A 24,974-nucleotide genomic window follows, 5' to 3' on the forward strand; every position below is an offset into this window, starting at 1 on the left:
TGAAGATAAAAGTAGATTTCATGTTGGAAACAGTCCAAGTCAGAAACATTGGAGCAACATCTTTAAAATACTCAAAGAAATAGCTATCGACTTAGAGCACCATACCCAGTGAAAATATCTTTTAAAAATGGAAGTGAGTTAAAGAATTTTTTGGACATAGCAAAGCTGAAAGAATTCATCACCATCAGAAATGCAGTATAAGAAATGTATTTGGGTTGGGGGGAAGTTGTTCAGTCAAGGAAGAAAATAATGCCAGATGGAAATACAAATTTACATAAAGGAAAGAAAATCTCCAGGAATGGTAACTAAATGGATAAATGTATATGATTTCTTATTATTCAGATATCTTTAAAAGATAATGATTTAAGCAAAACGTACCAGTGTTTTGTGGTGATTATAACATATGCCTAAGTTAAAGTTAGCTTAAAGGGATGCCTGGGTGGCTCAGTTGGTTAAGCAGCTGCCTTCAGCTCAGGTCATGATCCCAGCGTCCTGGGATCGAGTCCCACATCGGGCTCCTTGCTCTGCAAGGAGCCTGCTTCTCCCTCTGACTCTGCCTGCCACTCTGTCTGCTTGTGCTTGTGCTCACTCTACCTCTCTCTCTGACAAATAAATAAATAAAAATAAAATCTTTAAAAAAAAAAAATAAAAAAAAAAAAATAAAGTTAGCTTAAAGTCAATTTGACAATAGCTTAAAGTCCAGGAGAAGAAAAATGGGAAATATACAATTGTGTGGTTCACATATTATCCATGAAGTGGTATAATACCACTTGAAAATAGATTGTAATAAGTTAAAGATGTACCTCTACTCTCTGACACAACCATTGAAATAACAGTTATAGCTAAAACCCCCCAAAAAAGTATAAATAAAATAGAAGTTATAAATAATACTCAGTGAACTCAAAAGGAGGCAGGAAAGGAAGGGGAAAAGGGGAACAAAGAATGAATGAGACAGCGGCACCTGGGTGGCTCAGCTGTTAAGTGTCTGCCTTCAGCTCAGGTCATGCACCCAGAGTCCTGGAATCCAGCCCCACATCAGGCTCCCTGCTCAGCAGGGAGTCTTCTCTTCCTTCTGCCCCTCCCCCTGCTTGTGTTTCCTCTCTCTCTGTGTCTCTCTCTGTCAAATAAATAAATAAAATATTAAAAAAAAAAAAAAAAAAGAATGGATGGGACAAACAAGGTGATAGGCCTAAACTTAACCATATCAATATCAATAATACATTAAATGTAAGTGATGTGAATACTCTCAAAAGGCAAAGATTAGAGAAGAAAGTAAGACCCAAGTATATGTTGCCTGAAAGAAATGTGCTTTAATTATAAAGACATAAGTAGATTAAAAGTAAAAGAAGAAAAAGAGAGATAGCATGCTAACACTAATCAAAAGAAAGCTCTTACAAATAAATGGAAAGACATACTGTGTTCATGGATTGAAAGATTTAACATTGTTAAATGCCCATTCAACCCAGAATAGTCTGTATAGATCAGTTCAAGTTCTGTCAAAATCCAAATGGTCCCCTTCCCCCATCTCCTGGCAACCCTATTCTATTCTCTGCTTCTGTGAGTCTGTTTTGGATACCTCATGTAAGTTGAATCATGAAGATGTTGTTCAATGGATATGGTTTTAATTATGAAAGGGAAATAAATTCTAGATATCTGTTGTACAACATAGTGCATAAAGTTAACAGTGCTATATTGTGCAGCTTAAAATATGTCAAGAGGATAGATCTCATGTTAGTATTCTACCAAAACAAACAAACAGACAAAAGGAAAAAAAGTACAAGGAAACTTGGAGGTGGTAAATATGTTATTACCTTAATTGTGGTAATGTTTTCTTGGGTATACACAGATGTCCAAACTCTTCAACCTGTATATATTAAATATGTACAGTTTTTGTGTATTGCTTATTCCCCAGTAAAGTTTAAAATTACCAGTTGCAATTTTTGCATAAATATGAAAAACAATTCTAAAATTCATATGGAATTTCAAAGGACCTGGAATAGCCAAAACAACCCTGAGAAAGGAGAACAAAGTTGGAAGTTTCACATATCCTAACTTCAAAATATATTACAAAACTACAGATTGTTGCACGTATACTCAGATGATTTGTATCCATTCCCAACACAGTAGGGAAAGGATGATCTCTTCAATAACTGGTATTGGGATAATTGGATATCCGCATGTAAAAGAGAGAAGTTAGATTCTTATCTCACTCCACGTGCAAAAATGAATTCAAAAGGGTTTAAAGACCTAAACCTAAGACCTGAAACTATAAAACTCCTAGAAGGAAACCTTCATGACCCTTGGGTTTGGCAATGGCTATGACCAAAAAAGCATAGGCAGCAAAAGAAAAACTATACAAATGGGACTACATCAAACTTTAAAACAGCAAAGGGAAGAGTGTAGTAAAAGGCAGTCTATAGAATGGGAAAAAAAAATACTTGCAAACATATCTGATATTGTGTTAATATCTATAATATATAAAGAACTCCTACAACTCAATAAGAGCAGCAGTAAAAACAACCAGATATTTAAATGGGCAGGGACTTGAAAAGACATTTCTCCAAAGAAGTTGAAATGTCTAACAAGCATACGAAGAGATGTTCAACATGGGAATGCAAATCAAATCACAGTGAAATATCACTTCACACCTGTTAGAATGTTGTTGGTTTTTTTTTACCATAGAAACCATTTTATTTTTTTTTATTAAATTTATTTATTTTCAGCATAACAGTATTCATTATTTTTTCACCACACCCAGTGCTCCATGCAATCCGTGCCCTCTATAATACCCACCACCTGGTACCCCAACCTCCTACCCTCCCCCGCCACTTCAAACCCCTCAGATTGTTTTTCAGAGTCCATAGTCTCTCATGATTCACCTCCCCTTCCAATTTCCCCCAACTCAAAAAAAAACAGCATTGGTGAGGATATGGAGAAAATGGAACATTTGTGCACAGATGGTGGGAAGGTAAAAGGGTGTAACTTCTATGAAACTAGTATGGAAGTTCCTCAAAAAATTTTAAAATAGAGCCACCATATGACCTAACAGTACCACTGTGGGGTATATACCTAAAAGAATGGAAAACCATCTCAAAGAGCTATTTGTATTCCATGTTCATTGAGCGTTATTCACAATAGCCAAGAATTAAAAGCAACCTAAATGTCCATCAGTAGATGGATGGATAAAGAGAATGTGGCATATACATATAATGGAATATTAATCTGCCTTTAAGATAAAAGGAAATTCTGTTATATTCAACAGCATGGATAAAATTTGAGAACATTATGCTAAGCGAAATAAGCCAGTCACAAAAAGACTGTTACTGTACTGTCGCACTTATATGGGGTATCTGAAGTAGTCAGACTCCTAGGAAAAAGAAAAGTAATTGCCAGAAGCTGGGGGAGAGTGTGTGGGAAGTTGTTGTTTGGTGGGTATGGAGTTTTGATCATTTGGGATTGGGGTGGGAGGGATCTGTTGTACAACAATGTACAAGTTGTTGACAATATTGTACTATATACTCAAAATTGTTGGATGAATTTTATGTTACATGGCATTTTTTTCTGCAAAAAGAACAGAAAGCTGGATGGCTATATTAATACAGACAGAGTAGTTTTTAAAGCACATAATACTGCTAAGTAAAGATAAACGGATCAGTTCATCAAGAATGTAACAACTCATGAAGAATGTAACAAAAATTATAAGGAGATCAATTCATCAAGAATATAAAAACTTGTAAAGAATATAACAACATGGGGGCACCTGGGTGGCTCAGTCATGAATGTCTGCCTTCAGGTTGGGTCATAATGCCAGAGTCCAAGGATCAGCTCCTCATCAAGTTCCCTCCTCAGAGGGCAGCCTGCCTCTCCCTCTCATTCTTCCTGCTTGTGTTCCCCCTCTCGCTGTCTGTCTGTCTGTCTGTCTCTCTCTGTCAATAAGTAAATAAAATCTTTAAAAAATATATAACAACATGACAATTCAAAATGCTTATGTACTGTATAACAGACTTTCAAATGCATGAAGCAAAATCTGATAGAACTTCATGAGTACATTCACAATTATAATTGTAGATTTCCATGTGCTGTTCTCAGTAATGAACAAGCTGAAGAAAAATCAATAAGGATATAGAACATTTAAGCAGCACTATCAACCAACTTGACCTAATTGACATTTATATTACACTTTACCAAACAACAGTAGAATACACATTCCTTTAACATGTACACAGAATATTTACCAAGATAAACCATATTCTGGGCCATAGAAAATCTCCATAAAAATTCAAAATTCAGCTCATAAAGTATTTCTTTTACTTTAATGGAATTAAATTAGAAATAATAAAAGATTTCCAGAAAATTTCTAAATATTTGATAACTAAATAACACTTTTAAATAACCCATGAGTCAGAGAAGAAATGAAAAGGAAACAAATATCTTGAACTGAATGAAAACGAAAACACAGCAGGGGCACCTGGGTGGGAACTTGATGAGGAGCTGATCCTTGGACTCTGGCATTATGACCCAACCTGAAGGCAGACATTCATGACTGAGCCACCCAGGTGCCCCCATGTTGTTATATTCTTTACAAGTTTTTATATTCTTGATGAATTGATCTCCTTATAATTTTTGTTACATTCTTCATGAGTTGTTACATTCTTGATGAACTGATCCGTTTATCTTTACTTAGCAGTATTATGTGCTTTAAAAACTACTCTGTCTGTATTAATATAGCCATCCAGCTTTCTGTTCTTTTTGCAGAAAAAAATGCCATGTAACATAAAATTCATCCAACAATTTTGAGTATATAGTACAATATTGTCAACAACTTGTACATTGTTGTACAACTCAGGGGCACCTGGGTGGCTCAGTGGGTTAGGCCGCTGCCTTGAGCTCAGGTCACGATCTCAGGGTCCTGGGATCGAGCCCCGCATCGGGCTCTCTGCTCAGCGGGGAGCCTGCTTCTCCCTCTCTCTCTGCCTGCCTCGCTGCCTACTTGTGATCTCTCTCTCTCTCTCTCTCTCTCTGTCAAATAAATTAATGAATAAAATCTTTAAAAAAAAAAAAGAAAAGAAAAGAAAAACTTTAAAAAAATACCTAACAACTCACTAAACAACAGATGTTGGTGGGGATGTGGAGAAAGCGGAACCCTCTTTTACTGTTGGTGGGAATGCAATTTGGTACCACCACTCTGGAAAATAGTGTGGAGGATCCTTAAAAAGTTAAAAATAGAACTACCTTATGACCCAGCAATTGCACTACTAAGTATCCATCCAAAGGATACAAAAATACTGATTCAAAGGGGGCACATGCACCCCAATGTTTGTATTGGCAATGTCCACAGTAGCCAAAATAGAGCCCAGATGTCCATTGACCGGTGAATGGATAAAGAAGAAACGGTCTATATATATGATGAAATACTACTCAGCCATAAAAAAGAGTGAAATCTTGCCATTTGCAATGACATGGATGGAACTAGAGGGTATTATGCTAAGCAAAATAAGTCAGAGAAAGACAGGTACCATATGATTTCACTCACATGTGGAATTTAAGAACCAAAACAGATGAACATAGGGGAAGGGGAATTAAAATAGGATAAAAAGAGGGATAAAAATCACAAGAGACTCTTTACTATAGGAAACAAACAGGGTTGCTCAAGGGGTGGGGGATGGGGGGTAACTGGGTGATTGTCATTAAGGAGAACACTTGTAATGACCGCTAGGTGTTATATACAACTGATGAGTCACTAAATTCTGCCCCTGAAACTAATAATACACTATATGTTAACTAAATTTAATTTAAATTAAAACAATTTTTAAAAAAGAACTAAATGTGGTGTAGAATCCTGGAACAGAAAAAGACACTAAGAGAAAAGCTGGTAACATTTGAATGATGTTTGTAGGTTTACTTTTGTGTCTGTGTTCACTTCCTGGCTTTGATCATTGTACTATGGTTTGTAAGTTGTTACCATTACGGGAAAAGGGCATAGAAAATCGCTAATATTTTTGTAACTTTCCCTAAGTCTTAAATTATTTCCAAATAAAAGGTTAAATAGGAGGTCCATTGGTTTGAGACCACGTTGGTAGATATGGACAGTTAACTGTTCTGAAGAATCAAAGAAAAGAGGTATAACTGATGTCTGCCCATTTATGCCAATTAATAGCTTATATCCATGTTGCCGTTGCTGTTGCTTCTGGTTATTAAATTAACAGTAATTATTTCCAGTAGTTTCTCTAGGCTCATTCAAAGTGCTTTAAAAATCTTATTAGAGGGGTTGCTCAGTGGGTTGAGCCTCCGCCTTCAGCTCCGGTCATGATCTCAAGGTTCTGGAATCAAGACCCAGGTCAGGCTTTCTGCTCAGCAGGGAGCCTGCTTCCCCTGGCACCTTACTCTCTCTCTGCCTGCCTCTCTGCCTACTTGTTCTCTCTCTCTCTCTGTCAAATAAATAAATAAATAAAATCTTTTTTTTAAATCTAATTAGAAAATAAAAATGTTATTTCATGGTTTTAATATTCTAATAGTCTTCCATGAGAATAAAATAGCAGATTTTAAAATAAAAATAAAATCCTAAATTGAAAATAGATTTGTCCACACAGTTATTTTGAAGGACATTAGCTGACTCCCACAATTGAACAGATTTCAAACTTAGCTACATGGCTATTTTTCTCCCTCAGAAACTTCCCAAATCTCTAGGTTAAAAAAAGAATCGTTGTAGTTAGCTTATATCTTACCATCTTTTCTGTGTAAATTTCTCTTAACAACCCCTATCCCAGAATCTGTAGGGTGAGTTTCCCTGACATGCCTTGACATGTTAAAATTACTATACATACCCCTAAGATACATGATTCATAAATCACCAAATAATAGCTAAATTAAAATTTTAATGCTTTATTAAAGTATGCTAGCATATCAAAAGCACACCTAAGTATGCTTGTAATAAAACTTAAATGTAATAAAGTGTTAAATTTTATTTTATTTTATTTTATTTTAAGATTTTATATATTTATTTATTTGTCAGACAGAGATCACAAATAGGCAGAGAGGCAGGCAGAGAGAGAGGAGGAAGAAGCAGGCTCCCTGCTCAGCAGAGAGCCCAATGCGGGGCTCAATCCCCGAATCCCGATCCCCGGACCCTGGGACCACGACCTGAGCCGAAGGCAAAGGCTTTAACCCACTGAGCCACCAGGCGCCCCTAAAGTGTTAAATTTTAAATGCTTTAAAAAGAGCAGGTTCGCACAACTGGCTAATTATTCTACAGGAAGGAAAAATTCTTTTCAAGTGTTAGTTTTTCTTTTTATTTTGCTCTTTGGTATGTTTATTTATTTCGTTTTGGTTTTAATCTTCTTCAGGATGTGGTGGATACACACCCTGGCCTCACGTTCCTGAAAGATGCTCCAGAATTCCACTCCCGCTATATCACCACTGTAAGCTGAGTCTTCTTTTTTCTTAATAGAGATCTATAAGTCTCCTTTGTGCAGGCTTTCAGATATCTATGCAAAAAGTAACCTGAGCTATAATGATTATTTTAAGTGGGAGGAAGGTACAGTAAAATTGAATTAGTTATTTGTATCTACTTTCCTTCTTATTAAGTACCAGTGTATACAGAATTAGAGTAATATATTCATTCTGTCTGGTCTTATGAGGTACACTCTTTGCTTTGTTATTAATAATGATACTCAGTTGATATTGAGCATTTACAAACAGCCTTTCCCAGAAAAGGATGTATCTCAAATTTAGAACTAGAAATGGTAATGAGAAATAGCTTATATATAATCAGAAAAAAAAAAAAAAGAATTTAACATAGCATAATCACACTCTCCCATTTTGTGAGGTGTTCCCATGCCCTGTTTCTGTGGCATGGCCTCCTTTGACCAGTCACAGTTAAGGCATGAAGTCAGAGCACACCAGCCTGTGGTGCACATTGCAGCCATGTCCAGCATTCTTTGCCCTAGCTCCCAGATTATCTCTGCAGGAATTCCAGAGGTGAGCCCCAGGACAAACCCATCCATCACAGCCACACTCAAGTGAGTTAGCCCTTGCGTCTGGCTCACACACCCTAATAAGATTTACAGGGCGATCACCCCCAAGAAAAATCCTCTCATTCTTAGAGTACTTTTTGTTGGCTGTGAATTTATTGGATTCTGTCAAGTTACAGAATACTACCATTCTTTTTCTCCTTTCAGAACTTCATTCTTGGCTTTTACATTGGCTCTCTGTTGTAAAACTTTGTAAGTCTTTCTTTGAGCCAGAAGGTGTCACTGTCTTCTAAGACTATCTCAGAAGTGATATTTGCCTGTGAAGCACACCACTACTGTTGTGAAGTGCTGCCACAGTCACCCTGGTGCAGTCACCCTTGTTTCTCACTTGGATTACTTCTACTTGGTCTCCCTGCTTACACCTTCATTGCCCTACAGTGGTCTCCACAAAGCAGAGTAATCCTTTGAAAATGTAAGTCTGTTCATGTCACTCCTCTGTTCAAAGCCTCCAGTTGCTTCCCATCTCACTCAGAGGAAAAGCCAGAGTCCTTGCTAAGACTTCCCATAATCCCCCCACCACACACACACACACACACACACACACACACCACCCCACCCCACCCCCACAACCTCTGTGCTCTCATCTCTCCTATTACCCTGCCCCTCACTTACTGTGCTTTGCTCACAACTGCATCCTCTCTGTTCCTGGAACACACTAACTCCACTTCTACCTCAGGTGCTTTTCACTTCTTTCCTCTGCCTGAAATGCTCTCTGCAGATACCCATATGACTTCTTCCTTTATTTACTTCATTCCAACTGTGCATTCAGAAATTCCCTTATTAGTGAGGCCTTCCCTAAACACCCTTTACCTTCTTCATCCTTCTTTTCCCTCTGTCCCCTCCCCCTACACTCTCTATTCATTTGTTCTACCTTATTTTTCTTCTCAGATTTTATATCATATAATATTTTAAAGCTTAAAATCTCCTTCTCTATGATAGAAATTCCACTGAAGCAGGGAATTTGTCAATGTTTTTCACTACAGTATCTCCAATAACTAGAATAGTGCCTAGCGCATATTAGATAAACAGTATGTATTGAATAAATAAATGAAATTATCCATGCTTAAGAATCCTACACATTGACTCTGGCTTAAACTCCATAGGGAATTACTGAGTTCTGATTGTTGATTGTTCTGTAAATTCAGGGCATGTTAACAGCGTAATTGAGAATCTTAAGAGCTAGAAAAGATCCTAGAGAGAATCCAGCCCAACCCTCTACGAATTCAGAAAATACTCTGTATAGAGGAACTTGTTATTGGAATTTATTCTTAGAAAAGATGTTAAATAGCAGAATTTTAAGATAGAGATAAATTTTCTGTTTCTACACTTTTTATTTTGGTATTTGTTAAAGTACCTTGGACCCATGATGGTCTGTATCATCTAGCAAGTGGTCCCCAGGAATTTATAATTTCAGGGTGAAAAGCCATGAAACAATTTTGTTCACATATAATTCACATTTTCCTAGAAATTCTATTATGTTAATCATTAAACAACTAAATTGGTCAATTAACAATATAATTAATTATCTCTGCTGACATATATTCATGGTCTTTGCATATTATTTATATTTTTAAAACACACTCTGTTATTATTATGCTTTTTTATCCTCAATTCACAAAAATAAATCCATTACCCAGAAATAATTACTAAATTGTAAAATACTTGGGATGAAATATTGATAATAGGGCAATTCAGAATAGCATCGTAACAAATAGTAAACAAGATCCCATTGAGAATATAGAATGTGAATCTCTGTGTACTAAGATAAGTGTATCTATTGTAATAACCTCATAGTACCATCTGAAAAAGGAAAGTGCAAATAAAAAGTATTACATGAATATCTGGAAACAGGATTTTTTTTAAAGGTCTGGTTATTTTTTCTCCCTACTGCCTCTTCTGTTGTGAAATCTGGTCAAATAATAGTATGAAGTCATTGGAACTTGTGCATTACTTCAGAGCACAGTTTTTCTAGAGCAAATCAAAATAAGTTTTCTAGTATGAAATTAATGAATGTTGTTAATGGCACAAAAGCAAATGACAAAGACATCATTCTCTATTTTGTTCAGAGCAAAAACTGTTAAGTTCACACTTTCTTAGAAACTTAGCCTCAGAATTAAAGATAAATATCTTAGAAAAAGCAAAATTGATTAATCATTTGACCCTATCGAATGTTATATAATCTCAGTGGCATGTAGTATTAAACAATACATTTTTTTGTTGTTGGCATGCTAGAGTTCTTTTTATCAATTTCACTTTAGTCAGAAGAAACTACTGACACAAAGGATGACACAAATACTAGTTTTAGTGTGACACTCATATGGTGAAATTTGGGCAACTTTTATTTTCTGTTTATCACTAAAAAACCTATGACTTAGGAAAAGACTTTTCATTTGTTTGTTTAATTATTTTGTCAGCTATTTCCAGACTGGAAAGACAGAGCCCCAACTATGCATACAGCAAAAAGAATATCACCACCCATATAAGAGAATGCACCTAAAGTTACTTCATATTCTCCTTTATTTCCAGAGACAAGTTGGCATTTAAGAAATAGGTCCCTTGATACTGAATGAAAATGAAAATTGGAAATACTAACAAATTAAAGCCCTTGAATTTGCAGTTTTGCATGCTGTGTAAAGAAATTACCAGTGAATAAAAGACTGCTTATCCTAGCTGGCATATGCTGACTTTTTTGAGGAAAGAGGTGCTCATGTGAGTTTTTAAAATGAACAATGAGATTGAAAATACTTCTTTGTGACACTGGTAATGGCAGCAAAGACATTTCTCTGGCGTGCTCAGATGGTATCTTAGTGATAGCTTCAGTGTCTTCATTGGCCTGAAGCCATCACTTTAGGCTGAAATGCCAGGATTTTAATTGTTGAAGACAAGGTACTGATATTTCTTGAGATGACTAAACTGTGGTGGAGACTGCTCATCACCAACAACTTGGCTCTTTCCCCTTTAGAATTTTTCCTCTTGATAGAGAAAGGAGGAAATTTGTATTAGATAGATTTTTTTTTTAAAGTCCAAATTCTGCAGAGAACCATGGAGAAATACTTTTTGGAGCCATACTAACCAGAGGGTGACCAGTCAAGAATCTTTTCACCATTCCCCGCCAGGTAGAAGAACCATGCTTCCAGCATTTGAGAATGTTCCTCTGCATAAATTACCTACAGTGAGCCATCTCTGTAATTTTTGTGCCCACATCCACTCCACTTGTCAAAACCTGTCTGACAGCTACCAAACACTTGCTCAAATTTCTGGTAACCTACACTTGTGAATTAGAGGTTTCCGGTTCAGTAGTTATAAGGAAAAAGAAAGGAAACTAATTTAAAATTCAGACTATCAAGGTGACTAGAGATCCCTTGGTAAAAAAGTAGCAAATTTCGTTCCACTTATTGGTAATAAAGTTATTCTTACTATTAACAATTCTTTTTTAAAAATTTGCTATTTAAAAACTGGGATTAATTTCTTTTTTATTTACCTAAAAGTAGTAGAACAAAATTAGGGGGAAAAATCAAGGGTAGATGTAGAACCAAGCAGCCACATGTTTTCAACACTAGATGGTGCCCCTACTTCAGTAAGCTAAAATGCTGACTCAGTAATGTGGAAACCAATAAATGTGCTGATGAAGTGGGGCTACTGAATAGAGATTTAGACTATGGAAAAATGGACTACAAGTACATTTTTTCATATTATTAGATAAGTAAGTTAGCAGAGGCTAAAAGTAGAAAACGTTTAACAGTCAACATTTGTGAATTTTAAAAATTCTGTCAAAAAAAACAAAAAATGAATAACAAAATAAGCAAAAATAAATACAGATCAACGCTGTATCATTTTAAGTGTAACACAGTACCTCCATAAATAATACAAAATATTTGAGGCATATATAAATATAAAATTTTGGTAGCTAGGAAACTTAGATTTTAGATAAATTTATATTTAAAATCAAATACTAAGGATAAAAATATAATCATATTCAACATAGAAAATTTTGGTGTAATGATATGTTTTGAAATTGACTTTACTTGAGAGAGGAGACATGGAACTATGATAAATGGTATTCTTACTGTTTATTTTCTATATATAATTTTTGTGCTAAAAATCCTCCATCTTTTTTTTTTTTCTCCATCTTTTTTATATGAACTTTGACACATGAGGTAATGAGCACTGGGTATTATATAAGACTGATGAATCACTAACTTCTACCATACAAATTAATTGTATGTTAATTAATTGGTTTTAAATTTTAAAAATAAAATTAAAAATTTCTGAAACCAGTAATACATTATATGTTAATTGGATTTAAGTTTAAAAAAAAAATACACTGTTGAGTAAGATACCATGAGTTTGAACTGCATGGACCACTTATATGCAGATTTTTTATAGCACTGTAAATATATTTTCTCTTCCTTATGATTTTCCTAATATTTTCTCTAGCTTGCTTTATTATAAGAATACAGTATATATAGTACATATATAATATACAAAATATGTGTTAATCAACTGTTTACATAATTCATAAGGCTTCCAGTCAACAGTAAGCTATTAGTAGTTAAGTTTGGGGAAGTCAAGTTATAGTGGATTTTCAACTGTACATGGCTGGGGGTTGGTACCCCTACCCCATGAAATCTTGCCGTTTGCAACAACACTAATTGACTTTGAAGACATAAATGAAATAAGTCAGAGACAGATATTACATGATCTCTCTCATATGTGGAATCTTAAAAAATAAAACCAAGATAAAGAAAACAGATTGATGATTGCCAGAGGCAAAATGGTTGGAGAGTCAAAAGGTATAAACTTCCAGTTATGGAATAAGTAATAATGGGGACGTAAAGTAGAAACATGGCGACTGTTGTTAATACTATATAGTACTATATAGTACTATATATAATTAATACCATATATAATGTAGTAATATAAATATATTGCGCATTTGAAAGTTGCTAAGAGAGTAAATCTTAAAAGTTCTCATCACAAGAAAAAAAATCCATAACTCAGTATGGTGGCAGATGTTCAGGGGACTTTCTGCAGTGATTATTTTGCAATATGTACAAATATCAAATCATGTCTTACACCAAAAAGTGATATAATGTATATCAGTTATTTCTCAAATAAAAAAATATATCAAGCAATTGATACTGATACTCAGAGCACCATATCAAGCACTGGGTTGCAAGTCAAGAAAGAACTGGTACCTTGGAGTTTGGAGGTGATAATGGTCAAGTTGCACCAGTGTTTAGAATAACACCATAGGATGAACTGAAGGAGACTCACGTGACAGTTGAAGCACAGAAGACAGAGCTCTACCTCCGTGCCTGTTCCTGTGGAGTTAGCAGTTGAGCTAGATTCTGAAGAGTCAGGAATTAGCACTACTATAGGATATGGACAACTGGGCAGCAAAAATCTGGGCCATCATTCTGAGGATATGTTTTCCCTGCTCTGTTTGAGAATCACTCTCTTTGCTAAGGAATCCAGAAGGGGAATGGTGGTTTAGTCCCTCATTAGGCCTACTCTTTGGAGAGATGTCCAAATGTTTTCCCTTTTTTGTTCTTGCCCTAAAATAACTTTTAAAAAAGATCTAACCTTTTCCATGATAAAAACCACCAAGGATACAGGATTTCTATTAGATAATCAAAATCAAAGGCAAAGTGTCAAAAAAAAAAAAAAAAAAAAAGGTTGCTTATGATGAGCACTTGTTGTTATATGTAAGTGATCAATCACTAAATTCTGCTCCTGAAACCGGTATTACCCTATATGTTAACTAACTAGAATTTAAATAAAACCTTGAAACCAAAAAGATATAATGCTTCATTTTGGAAGAAAAAAATAAAACTAGTGGGTCATAGGGAAATTAAATGTGTAGGCATAACCCCAGGTAAAACTGACTACGCTGTGGCCTCCTCCCTCCAGGATAGCAGCCAATCCTTCTCCAATCCTCCACTACACCCCAACAAACATGTCATCAATCTCAGACACATTTGCTACCCATTCCCTCCTCTCTCATCCTGTCCAGGGTCTTCTCCAGAGTTTCACATCTGTTATTGAACTCTTTAAACGCTAGCTAATAACAAAATTGCTCATGCCCAAGTAAGGACTTAGTATTAGAGATATCACAGATGTATTTGAGTTTCCAGAAAGAGTCTGGAAGACAAGAAGTCTTTAAGAGTCCAATGAATAAGGCTATAATAACCAGAATAAAGCCGTCTTAAATCATACCATGTTGGCAGCCATTCTTATGACCTATGAGTTGTTAAGCCAACCCAATGTGTATTTCCCACCTCATTTGCCTTCCTAAAACATTCACCCAATAAACACTGCTTGAATCAGGCATCACTATATAAGATGAGAGGTAAATAAAGTGACATCTAGGTAGCTGGGAAATGCAGGCCTGTGAGCAAAGAGTATCTTTATTATTCTTGGAATTATGAGGAATGTGGTGTGGATTTTTAAAATATCATTAGTTTTTATTAGAAATTACACTTTCCTTAATCAGAAAAACAAAACGTAACTTGGTTCAGGAGACATTCGTAAGATGGCCTTTGGTGAAGTAATACATATCTTCAGTGTTTTTATTTTATTTGTTTCCTTTTGGAACCAGGTTATTCAGAGAATATTCTACACAGTCAACAGATCTTGGAGTGGAAAAATAACTTCGACAGAGATAAGAAAAAGCAACTTTTTGCAAGTATGTCTCTCATTAAAATTCATATATAAAGAACAAGTTAGGGATGCCAAGCTTCTGCCTTCAGGCTATGATACCAGGGTCCTGGGATCAGTCCACATCAGGCTTCCTGCTCAGCAGGGAGTCTGCTTCTCCCTTGGTCTGCAGGTCTCCCTGCTTGTGCGCTTTCTCTCTTCTCTCTCTCTCACAAATAAAATTTTTTTTTAATTTAAAAAAAAAATAAAGAACAAGTTAAATAATATTCTTATTTCATTTAACAAATGTTTGAGAGCACTTTGGCTACTTTCAGTCATGAAGCATTTACCAAATACCTGGTGTTGGGGAGATCAAAGATGAATAACAAGGGATTTTTATATCAAGGTACATGGACTAAAAGAAAAGTGCACAGTCACATCTGATGAAAATTTCCACAGAAATGGGTAACAAATATGCAGGGAAGGCCTCACAGAAGGCCTGGCATGTGGTCTTAATCTTGGAGGGTATTGGAAGTTTATCAAAATAAAAAATTAGAAGGGGATTCCAGATAAAGGGAGCAACATAAGCAAAGCCCCAGAAGCATGAAAGTGTCTGCAGTCTAAGAACAGTCTAAAGCAGCCAGTGGCTCTGCAGAGAGTAACCAGTGATACAGCCTCAGGGGTGAGATGGGCTGGGTTAGGAAAGGCATTGCAAATGGAATAGAGGGGTTGCAACTTGATCCTTTCAGTAACAACTCTTTATCCAGCTCCTACTAGAGTGGAGAAAAATACTAAAAAGTCCTTTTTTTTTTTTTTTTTTTTTTTTAATTTTTATTTTTTATAAACATATATTTTTTATATACATATATTTTTATCCCCAGGTCTGTGAATCACCAGGTTTACACACTTCACAGCACTCACCAAATCACATACCCTCCCCAATGTCCATAATCCCACCCCCTTCTCCCCAACCCCCTCCCCCCGGCAACCCTCAGTTTGTTTTGTGAGATTAAGAGTCACTTATGGTTTGTCTCCCTCCCAATCCCATCTTGTTTCATTTATTCTTCTACCCACTTAAGCCTCCATGTTGCATCACCATAGTCCTTTTAAGAAAGAATACTTTCCTTTCAATTATTTTATTTATTTTACCAAATAAGAGAGAAAGTGTATAGACCACTAGTGGGAGCCTTTTACCGAGATAATCCTCATGCCTGATTGTTCAAGCTTCCATTAACCTAAAGAAACAATTGTTCATACTTGAAAGGAAAAGAAATATTTTATTTTCAATGAATCAAACTAAATGAAGCTTAGGCTAATAATACAACCTTATATACTCTTTATTTTTCCCTGTCTTCATCTGGGACAAAGTAATGAAGACTTGGCAAAATTAGCAGCCCATAATTCATATAAAAACCTTTTTTATTCCAAAATGAATAGTAATTATCCTGCCTCTCTCATGGGATGGGATGGGTTGAGATGGCAGTAATTGCATAAAAGAGGCCTTCCACCTTAAGAATGGTAATCCCTCACATTCCCGAACCACATTAGAGTTTGTAACAGTTTCTGGCTTTACTGTAATATATATATTTTTTTAATTGATAAAATTTGAGGTGCAGATATGGTTGAATGACTTAGATAAGATCTCACAGCAAGTAAATGGCCAGTCTGGAAACAGAAGTGTTCTTTTTAGGGCATCATTTAATTTTTCCCCCTCTTCCCTATCTCTCTCCCACTCTTCCTATTAGTACATTATTCATGAATGTATGCTCATGATTTATATGCTCATAAAGCATTCAAATAATATGAAAATATCTAGAATAATCAGCAGAAGTCACTGTCTACCTCTTCACCCTACAATTTCATTCTTTTTCCCAGAGGGAACCCATCCATACTATGGTTTTATTCCCTTATACGTATACATGGAGTAAACAGTTTTATTTTGTTTCTTTTTTTTTTTTTTTAAAGATTCTACCCATTTATTTGACAGAGATCACAAGTAGGCAGAGAGGCAGGCAGAGAGAGAGGAAGGGAAGCAGACTCCCGCAGAGAGCCCGATGCGGGGCTCGATCCCAGGACCCCGGGACCATGACCTGAGTCGAAGGAAGAGGCTCCAACCCACTGAGCCACCCAAATGCCCCAACAGTTTTATTTTGTATGGCTGCTTTTTTGAGGTGGTTTTTTTTAAGTATATGAGATAATTTTGTTAATTTGGGTTTTTTTTCTCCACTAACAGCATATCTGAACATTCTTTTCATTTCTATGCATATAAATCTTAACTGCTGCATCATCTATGGCGTGGCTCTACCATAACTAAATTATATATTCCCCTATAGAGGATGTTTAAGTTATTTTCAGGTTTTTCCTATTTGCAGTGATGCAGTAAATACCCTTATATTTTCCTTCTGTGTGTACGTAGGTAAGAATTTTTCTAGAATAGACTACTGGAGGGGAAATCCTGGATCAAATGGTATATGCATTTTCAGGGTGTTTTTTTTTTTAAGATTGTTTATTTTTAAGTAATCTCTGCACCCAAAGTGGAACTCAGATGCACAACCCCAAAATCAAGAGTTGCACGCTCTACCAACTGAGCCAACCAGTAGCCCCAGTGTGGTTTTCAGTTTGATAGATCCTGCCAACTTAGTCTCCTGAAAATCTATACTAGTTCATATTTACACATTCATCAATAGCACAAGTTTTCTGTCTTTTTCATTTTCTGATAATCTGGTAGGCGAGAATGAGAACTCATTCTCAAGATTTGTTTTATTGTATGTATTCTCCTTTATACATGTTAAAGAGCATTTTATAAAATAAAACATTACAAGCAATGTTTGGAAAACAGAAAAATCGTATTTCATCACCCTAATACAACTAATAGCATTTTTGTATGTGTTCTTCTAGTCTCATATAAATGTGCAGATTTTAGGATTTTACAGAATTCTTATTATGTGTAATCTTAACCCATATTTTGCATTTACCACATCATGGTTTTCCTTTGTTTCTGTGGAGTCTTTATAATTTTTACTGGCAACAGAATCTTCCATTAAGACGTTTTACTATAATAGTTTATGTTCTCAACTTGCCAGAATTGGTTTCCCAGTATTTACATTTTGGAATATAATTTCTCATTGAAGCAATCTATCCGCATTATGAAACAGTCACCTCTCTCCCTTGTAATATTTTTTACCTTGAATTCCATTTTATTTTCCAATAATATTGACACTTTTTTGGGTTAAGATATAGCTAGCATATATTTGTACTTTTTTAAAAACCGCCTTTTAAATTTTATTTTAGAGTTATCTCTTATGGATAGCGCATACCTAGATATGTTTTGGGGGGGTTGGTTTTTTTTTTTTTTTTTTTTTTTTTTTAAAGATTTTATTTATTTATTTGACAGAGAGAAATTACAAGTACACTGAGAGGCAGGCAGAGAGAGAGAGAAGGAAGCAGGCTCCCTGCTGAGCAGAGAGCCCGATGCGGGACTCGATCCCAGGACCCTGAGATCATGACCTGAGCCGAAGGCAGCGGCTTAACCCACTGAGCCACCCAGGCGCCCGGGGGGTTGGTTTTTATACTCAATCTGAAAATACTTTAATATGGACACTTAATACATTTACATTACTGTGATTGTTGATGTGTTTAATCTGATTTCTACCATCTCATTTTGTTTTTTCTATTTCTGAAGTTTTTTTATGGCTTCTTAAATCATTCTTTCTGAATCTTTCATTTCTGAAAACATCTTCATTTGTCTGCCCACTTGTATGATAATTACAAGAATTTTAAGAATTCTGGGCTCAAAATTATTGTTTCTGGTGTTTTCCATAGGGACACTCAGTCAGGGGAGCCCCAGTTTAATTTCCAGCACAGGACCCTGCAGCTCCATCCCTATGTCTTCTTTGCCAGGCCACCACACATCAGCACAATGCTATGTATAAGTCACCTTCACAGTAAACTTGATCTCATTACAAAGCCAAACCCTATATGTGGATTTCTACTCTACATAATAGAATAGATGCTCACTCTTCATAATTTTGGAAAGTTACAAGCAGTGTCAGCTTATGACCATGTAATTCAGCCTGTTGTCTAATTGTTCTGGCTTGCTAGTCTGGGACCTTTGATGGGCTACAGTCTCCTTGGTAACAGTCCTTCCCTTTCCTTGCTTTTAAATCCTCCACTGCATCTAACCCTTTGCTAAGTGTAATACAGAACTCATAAATGCTTATAGATTGATCATTTGATTAAAGTTTGGAAGAGGTTCCTGATTTGGTACTCAAACCAAAAATTTTAATTCAATTTAAAATTAAACTTTACTAGACCATATAACGGCCAAAGCCGGTTTTCATAATTTTAAAATAAATTAATCTTTCTCTTCATACTATTTCAGACTCTAGCCCTTTTGGAAGAAGAGGAAGATATAAACCAAATCACAGATTACTTCTCCTATGAACATTTCTATGTTATTTATTGTAAATTCTGGGAACTAGATAGTGATCATGACCTCTACATCAGCCAGGCCGATTTATCTCGATACAATGACCAGGGTAAGTCTTTTACAAGTGTTAAAACTTAGCTATTTTGAAAAAGGCAAGAGTTATATGAATTGTTATATGAATGATAAATTCCCATTTCTTAAATTCTTTATCTAATCTGTCCTCTTTAATGAACCAAGAATTTTTAAGTAGGAATGGGTGAAGGTATCAATTTTTTATTTAGAAAGCAAGTATAGGAGAAGGGACTTACAGTAAGTAAACAATTAGAGTCTTTGTTTTGATTACTTGCTGAGTCTTTATAGTGATGTTTATTTTCTAATGATGAATTGAATAAGATTAATACCTATGTAAAATTTATTTGAAAGAGAATATATGTATACCCTTATAAATTTCCCATTTTACAGTGTTTATGAATAGCCAAGGATGAAAATGTTTCTAACTTGACATTGTTTTCCAGGAATCATAAAAACTTACTTTTTGGAATTTAGTTCCTGAGTAAGTATTTTCCCTGCAGATGAATTTTGAGTGCTTTCTTGTATCAGAAAGCAAAAATATCACATATCACATGATATTATCCCCTTTACTTCATTTTTACCAGTAGTAAACTTAGAAACTATTACCTGATGGTTTACTGTTCTTCACCAAGCACCAAAATACATTGACTTGTTTTTTTTCTCATAAGATTGTCCCTGATCTATTCTTAAATGTCTTCTCAAGCACTGCTGATTTTTAAAAAATCAGCCTTTAGCCTTTTAGATGTAGCAAAGTACAAACCTTAAACAAATGCGTTGAATTTCACTTCTGTTATTTAGTATATCTGTGATTAACCGTTTATATCTTAAGAAAAGGCTCATTCTATATGATGTCAAGTTTCATAGAACTTTCCATATATAAGAAAGAGTTCTACCTCTCAATTCTCAGGTCCCAACAACATATCAAGAGAAAATACTCATGTGTACTTGTTGATAAACAAGCATTACTTGTTTAGTACTCTACCCCCTTGTTCAGGTAGTCGTAACCTTCCTGTCACCAGAATAGCACAAAAATGGAAATATTCACAGGTGTATCAGGTCAGCTTTATTAGCTCTGCACCTTCTAATCACCAGTGACCAGATCATCTATGTTAACATGTGGCCATGCAAAACCTTACAGGTTCTAAATCATGCTCTCTGGCTGATATACCATAATTCTCACCAAGTCCCAAAATATTGTAGATATACACCTAGGCCCGCATGATGAAGGTGTCACTAAGACCACCTAATTGCCAGTGCACCTACCTGTCCTAAATGGGACAGCATGATCTTCAATTTTAGGCTAAACTATCCGAATTTTAAAAATACCTTTTTTTTTTTTTTTAAATTAAGTCCCATGCCTTTCCTATACAGCTCTCTATTTGTCTATCTAGTACGAATTATTAACCCCATAAATCAATGTTCAACAAAGTATAGAGGGTCCTTATATAAGCTTTTTGGCCAGGCATGGCTCTACTGACCCCCATATTCCTAATATCTTCAGCCAAACTAATTTTACCTTGGGCTGACTGTACCTAACTCTGTGCAGAAGAATTAGATGCTGGTAGCTACTAACTCTCTAATGACTCATCCCTTGTTTCGAAATTGAGGTATACATGCCATTGCCTGGGGCACTTAAAAGAAAGATTCCTGTCCTTACCAAATCCATGGGTCTGAGCTGTACTGGCATATCCTTTCAGTTAAAAGTAAAGCCTTTGGTTATTTTGAACCAATAATGAGGTACACTGCTACAGATTCTCTAGGATCTATCATCAAAAGTAGTATACTGTCTAAAGCTATAATTGTGTCTCTGAGTAAAACTTACGATGGAATTTCTCAAATGATATCTTTTGTTATGTTTTGGACTTTTATGGAATAAGAATATTAGAAAAGTATGTTTCTGGTATGTTTGCGGTATCTTCTATGAAATTCTACTTGAAAGCATTTTCTTTTGTTTTACTCAAAGTCCCTTATATTACGAGCTGCCCTTGAATTTCATGATAGGATAAACTTTGTCTTGTTTTAGAGGAAAAGTTGTCTTATGGAATAAGAGGATCAATACAAATTCTATACGTTTTTGTCGTAGTTGTCCTGATGTTCAGAACTAATCTGGTACTCAGCTACGGTAATACATTCCAGCTATCAGGCATAATCATTTGCCTGTTCTTTTTTTTTTTTTTTAGTGACTGATTAATTGATTATGCCGCCTTAGATTCTTTCAGAAATATAAATTATACATAGGTAAAAACTTAAATACTCCTAACCTCTCATTATTGAAGACTATTGTGTTTTAGCTATGTTTTATGCTATTGAAAAGAAATTTGCCAAAAGTATTGCCTTTATGCAACATGTTTCTAACTCACTTTGTACCATTTTGTTTACATTTAGCTTCATCAAACAGAATTATTGAAAGGATATTCTCTGGGGCAGTAACAAGGTAAGAAAAAGCATCTGAGTTTAAAAATGAATTATGGATGTGGAACCTGAGTGGTTCAGTGGGTTAAATAAGCCTCTGCCTTTGGCTCAGGCCATGATCTCAGGGTCCTGGGATCCAGCCCCATGTTGGGCTCCCTGCTCAGCCAGAAGCCTGCTTCTCCCTCTCCCAATCCCCTTCCTGCTAACTCTTTAAGGAAAAATGAATAAATTCCAGGTAACACTTTAACAGTCTTATTTGAGCATGACTTCCTGCACACCATGGCTTCATACAAGACAGTAGTAATTCTTTAATTTATGGGCATTAGTCCATTAAATACAGGTAACAGTATTGGTGATTATTTGCATTCAAATTGGAAACCAGACTGCTTTCTTCTTACCTGCATAGGTCTTCTGGTTTCACCCTCCAGGCCTTTGCAAACAATATAGGCAATGGAAGGGATACTCTTTGTTAAGTTTCCAGCCTTCTAATTTTTCTTTGACTTAATTTCCAAAGAAATATGTTGCTTTAGTGGCGCCTGGGAGGCTCAGTGGGTTAAAACCTCTGCCTTCAGCTCAGGTCATGATCCCAGGATCCTGGGATCAAGCCCCACATCAGGCTCTCTGCTCTCTGCTCAGCAGGGAGCCTGCTTCCCCCAATCTCTCTGCCTGCCTTTCTGCCCCCTTGTGATCTCTGTCTGTCAAATAAATAAATAAAATCATTAAAAAAAAAAAAAAAAAAGATGTTGCTTTATTTCTTAGTCTGTCATCCTACTAAATTTATCTGAGTGATTGCTTAGGAAACTTTATGACCATGTGTTTTCTTCAGGGGAAAAACAGTACAGAAAGAGGGAAGAATGAGCTATGCAGACTTTGTTTGGTTTTTGATCTCTGAGGAGGACAAAAGGAACCCAACCAGGTATGACTTTTTTTTTTTTAAACTTAAAATCAATTAATTAACTTAACAGTATATTATTAGTTTCAGAGGTAGAGTTTAGTGATTCAAGCTGGTATGACTTCTAAATTTCCTTTGCCAGGAATGTCGAACACTTGAACAAAGCTTAAAAAAGTCATGATGTATACTCAGTGGATGCCATCTTGACCTAGGAGCACCAAGATAAATTACACTTAGTGTCTGCCCTCTCAGACTCAATGCATAGTCGCGGCATATCAAGAGAAGTGCTTTTACCCCCAGAAACAAAGGTGAAGTGACATGTGAGCTGGCCCTAAAAGTTAAATAGGACTAGGAAGCTTTTATATGGGATGTGGGAATATATATGTTAAGAGTTTTCATCTTGATGGTTCAGTGGTAAATTAGAGAGGAAAAGAAACAAATTGTGGATGACACTTATAGACAAATTAGAATCATCTCTTCCTTTTCCTTGGCACACTCAAACATACCTTGATTTGTAGTTGTGAACATACACATCTGTTTCTTGCCACTAATCTATCTCTTATTTAAGCCAAAATCTAGGTCCCTCTCTTCTTTTATTCCCAGCTTGTGTTAACACAGTACCCAGCACATAGTTTGTGCTTAGTACCAAAGGACAGAGAGGCTACAGTCCTGGTGCTGCTTGCTAGTATAACTGCCTCAGCTGTCTGTATGTTGGGTCTAGAAGTTATCTAAATGTTGGATACAGGGTTTGGAAATCAAGGAAGTAGAAATAAAAGTAAGCTATTTCTTGGCAGCCTATTAGATTATTTTTAAATAGCTTTGTTTTCCATTTCAAAGAATTTTTTGTCCATTATTAGACAATTTAGAAAACATGGATAAGCAGAGGAAAATAAATTTTCATACTAATAATTCTAACATGCAGAATAAGAGACTATTAAAAGTTAGTATATATTGTATAGTCTCTTTTATTATATATTTTTACTTACTTTTTAGATATTTAGATTAGTTCCATTGGATTAAGTCTTAATTACCATACACTCCCAAATTTTTATGGAATGCTTTCCAAAACAATAGTTATAGCTAAATGGTTGTTACATCCACTACTTTTTTCACTAACATAAATTCCCCAAAATGGAATTGTTAGGTTAAAAGGGTATAGACATTTTTAAGGGCATTTATAAAAATTACTAAGTTGCTCCTTAGAAAGAGTGTATAATTTTATACTTTTATCAATAAGGTACTGAGCATATTTCCCATAACCCCTACTAACACAGGATGTTTTCCTCTTAAAAATATTTTCCAATTTGATAAATAAAAAGTATAATATTATTTTACTTTGCATTTGATTACTAATGAGGCTGAATTTTTTTTCATATGTATTCAGTCAGTTCTATTTCATTTTAGGCAGCTTGCCTTTTCAAGTCTTTTGCTCATTTCTGCTGAATTAGTTTTTTTAAGTTTATTTTATCATACATACACATTAAATATTTTAAAATACAAAATACATTCAAAATCTTAATAATAAAATTTATTCATAATTCCATGACCCATATTTAACATTGGTATGTCTCCTTTCACTGTTCCTCCCTTTCCCTCTCTAACCCCTCTCTCTCCTCCTTCTCCTCTTCCTCCTCCTTCACTCTTTCTTCCTGCACCAAAAAATACACTGTGCTAAATGGTATCATACTATATAGATTTGTAACATACTTTTTCACATAACAGTGTATTTCCATGCCAATAAGTATGCATTTTTATAATTTATCATTAGTCCACTATTTTGAAAGCTTAGGTTGTTTCAGTTAGATCACCTCAACTTCCAAAGTTTTGCAATTCGTGCCCTTTCAGTGTTGTGTTAACCCTCAGTTTCAATTTTTTATCTCTCATACTTCCTCAATTATGAAAAAGCTTTCCTCAAATAATTCTCACCCATGTTTCCTCTTTATGGAGCTCCTATTATCCCACAAGAACAAATGAAGAGAACTAGAAATGGTAATGAAGAAGATTAATAACAAACTCTATGAACATATACGTGTTCTCTTTTCTTCTCTCAATGTCCTTAAAAAACATAAATTACATAAAGTAATAGAAGAGTGTAGTTTGGGGTTTGTAATATATATAGATACAATATAGTAAAGTAATAATTAGAACAGTGTAGTTTGGGGTTTGTAATATATAGGTATGTAATAGGTATAGCAATAATAGCACAAAAAGAGGGAAGAAGGAGGAAAGTTATATAGGAGTAACATTTCAGTATCTTGCTGGAATTAAGTATAAATCTGAAGTAAATTCTAAGAAGTTAGAAATGTATATGACAGCCCGTCTTTCTGCCCCATAGGTCCTGTCCTTTAATGAAAGTGCCTTTTTGCTCCAAATAAATAAATAATGTTTCTTTTAAAATGTATATGGCAAGTCCCTAAAGCAACCACTAGAAAATTAACTCAAAAATACATAGTGGAAAAAATCATTAAAAGAATTAGAATGTTACACTTAGAAAATAATT

General features: G+C 35.3%; 1 protein-coding gene across 7 annotated transcripts in view; it reads left to right on the forward strand.

The window, feature by feature from the left end:
- The window catches only part of PPP2R3A (protein phosphatase 2 regulatory subunit B''alpha), a 195,928-nt gene that overhangs the window by 115,515 nt on the left and 55,439 nt on the right, over window positions 1-24,974 (forward strand). For all 7 annotated transcript variants that reach the window (XR_009350901.1, XM_059162676.1, XM_059162677.1 and 4 more), the window contains 5 exons: window positions 7,344-7,418; window positions 14,632-14,718; window positions 19,051-19,207; window positions 21,556-21,604; window positions 22,409-22,498. Coding sequence is in view for 6 of the 7 variants with exons in the window: in XM_059162676.1 (XP_059018659.1) it covers window positions 7,344-7,418; window positions 14,632-14,718; window positions 19,051-19,207; window positions 21,556-21,604; window positions 22,409-22,498 (458 nt within the window). In the remaining variant the exon portion in view is untranslated. The remainder of the gene's footprint in view (window positions 1-7,343; window positions 7,419-14,631; window positions 14,719-19,050; window positions 19,208-21,555; window positions 21,605-22,408; window positions 22,499-24,974) is intronic.

The sequence above is a fragment of the Mustela lutreola genome, chromosome 2 (assembly GCF_030435805.1).
Source record: "Mustela lutreola isolate mMusLut2 chromosome 2, mMusLut2.pri, whole genome shotgun sequence".
NCBI classification, from domain to species: domain Eukaryota; kingdom Metazoa; phylum Chordata; class Mammalia; order Carnivora; family Mustelidae; genus Mustela; species Mustela lutreola.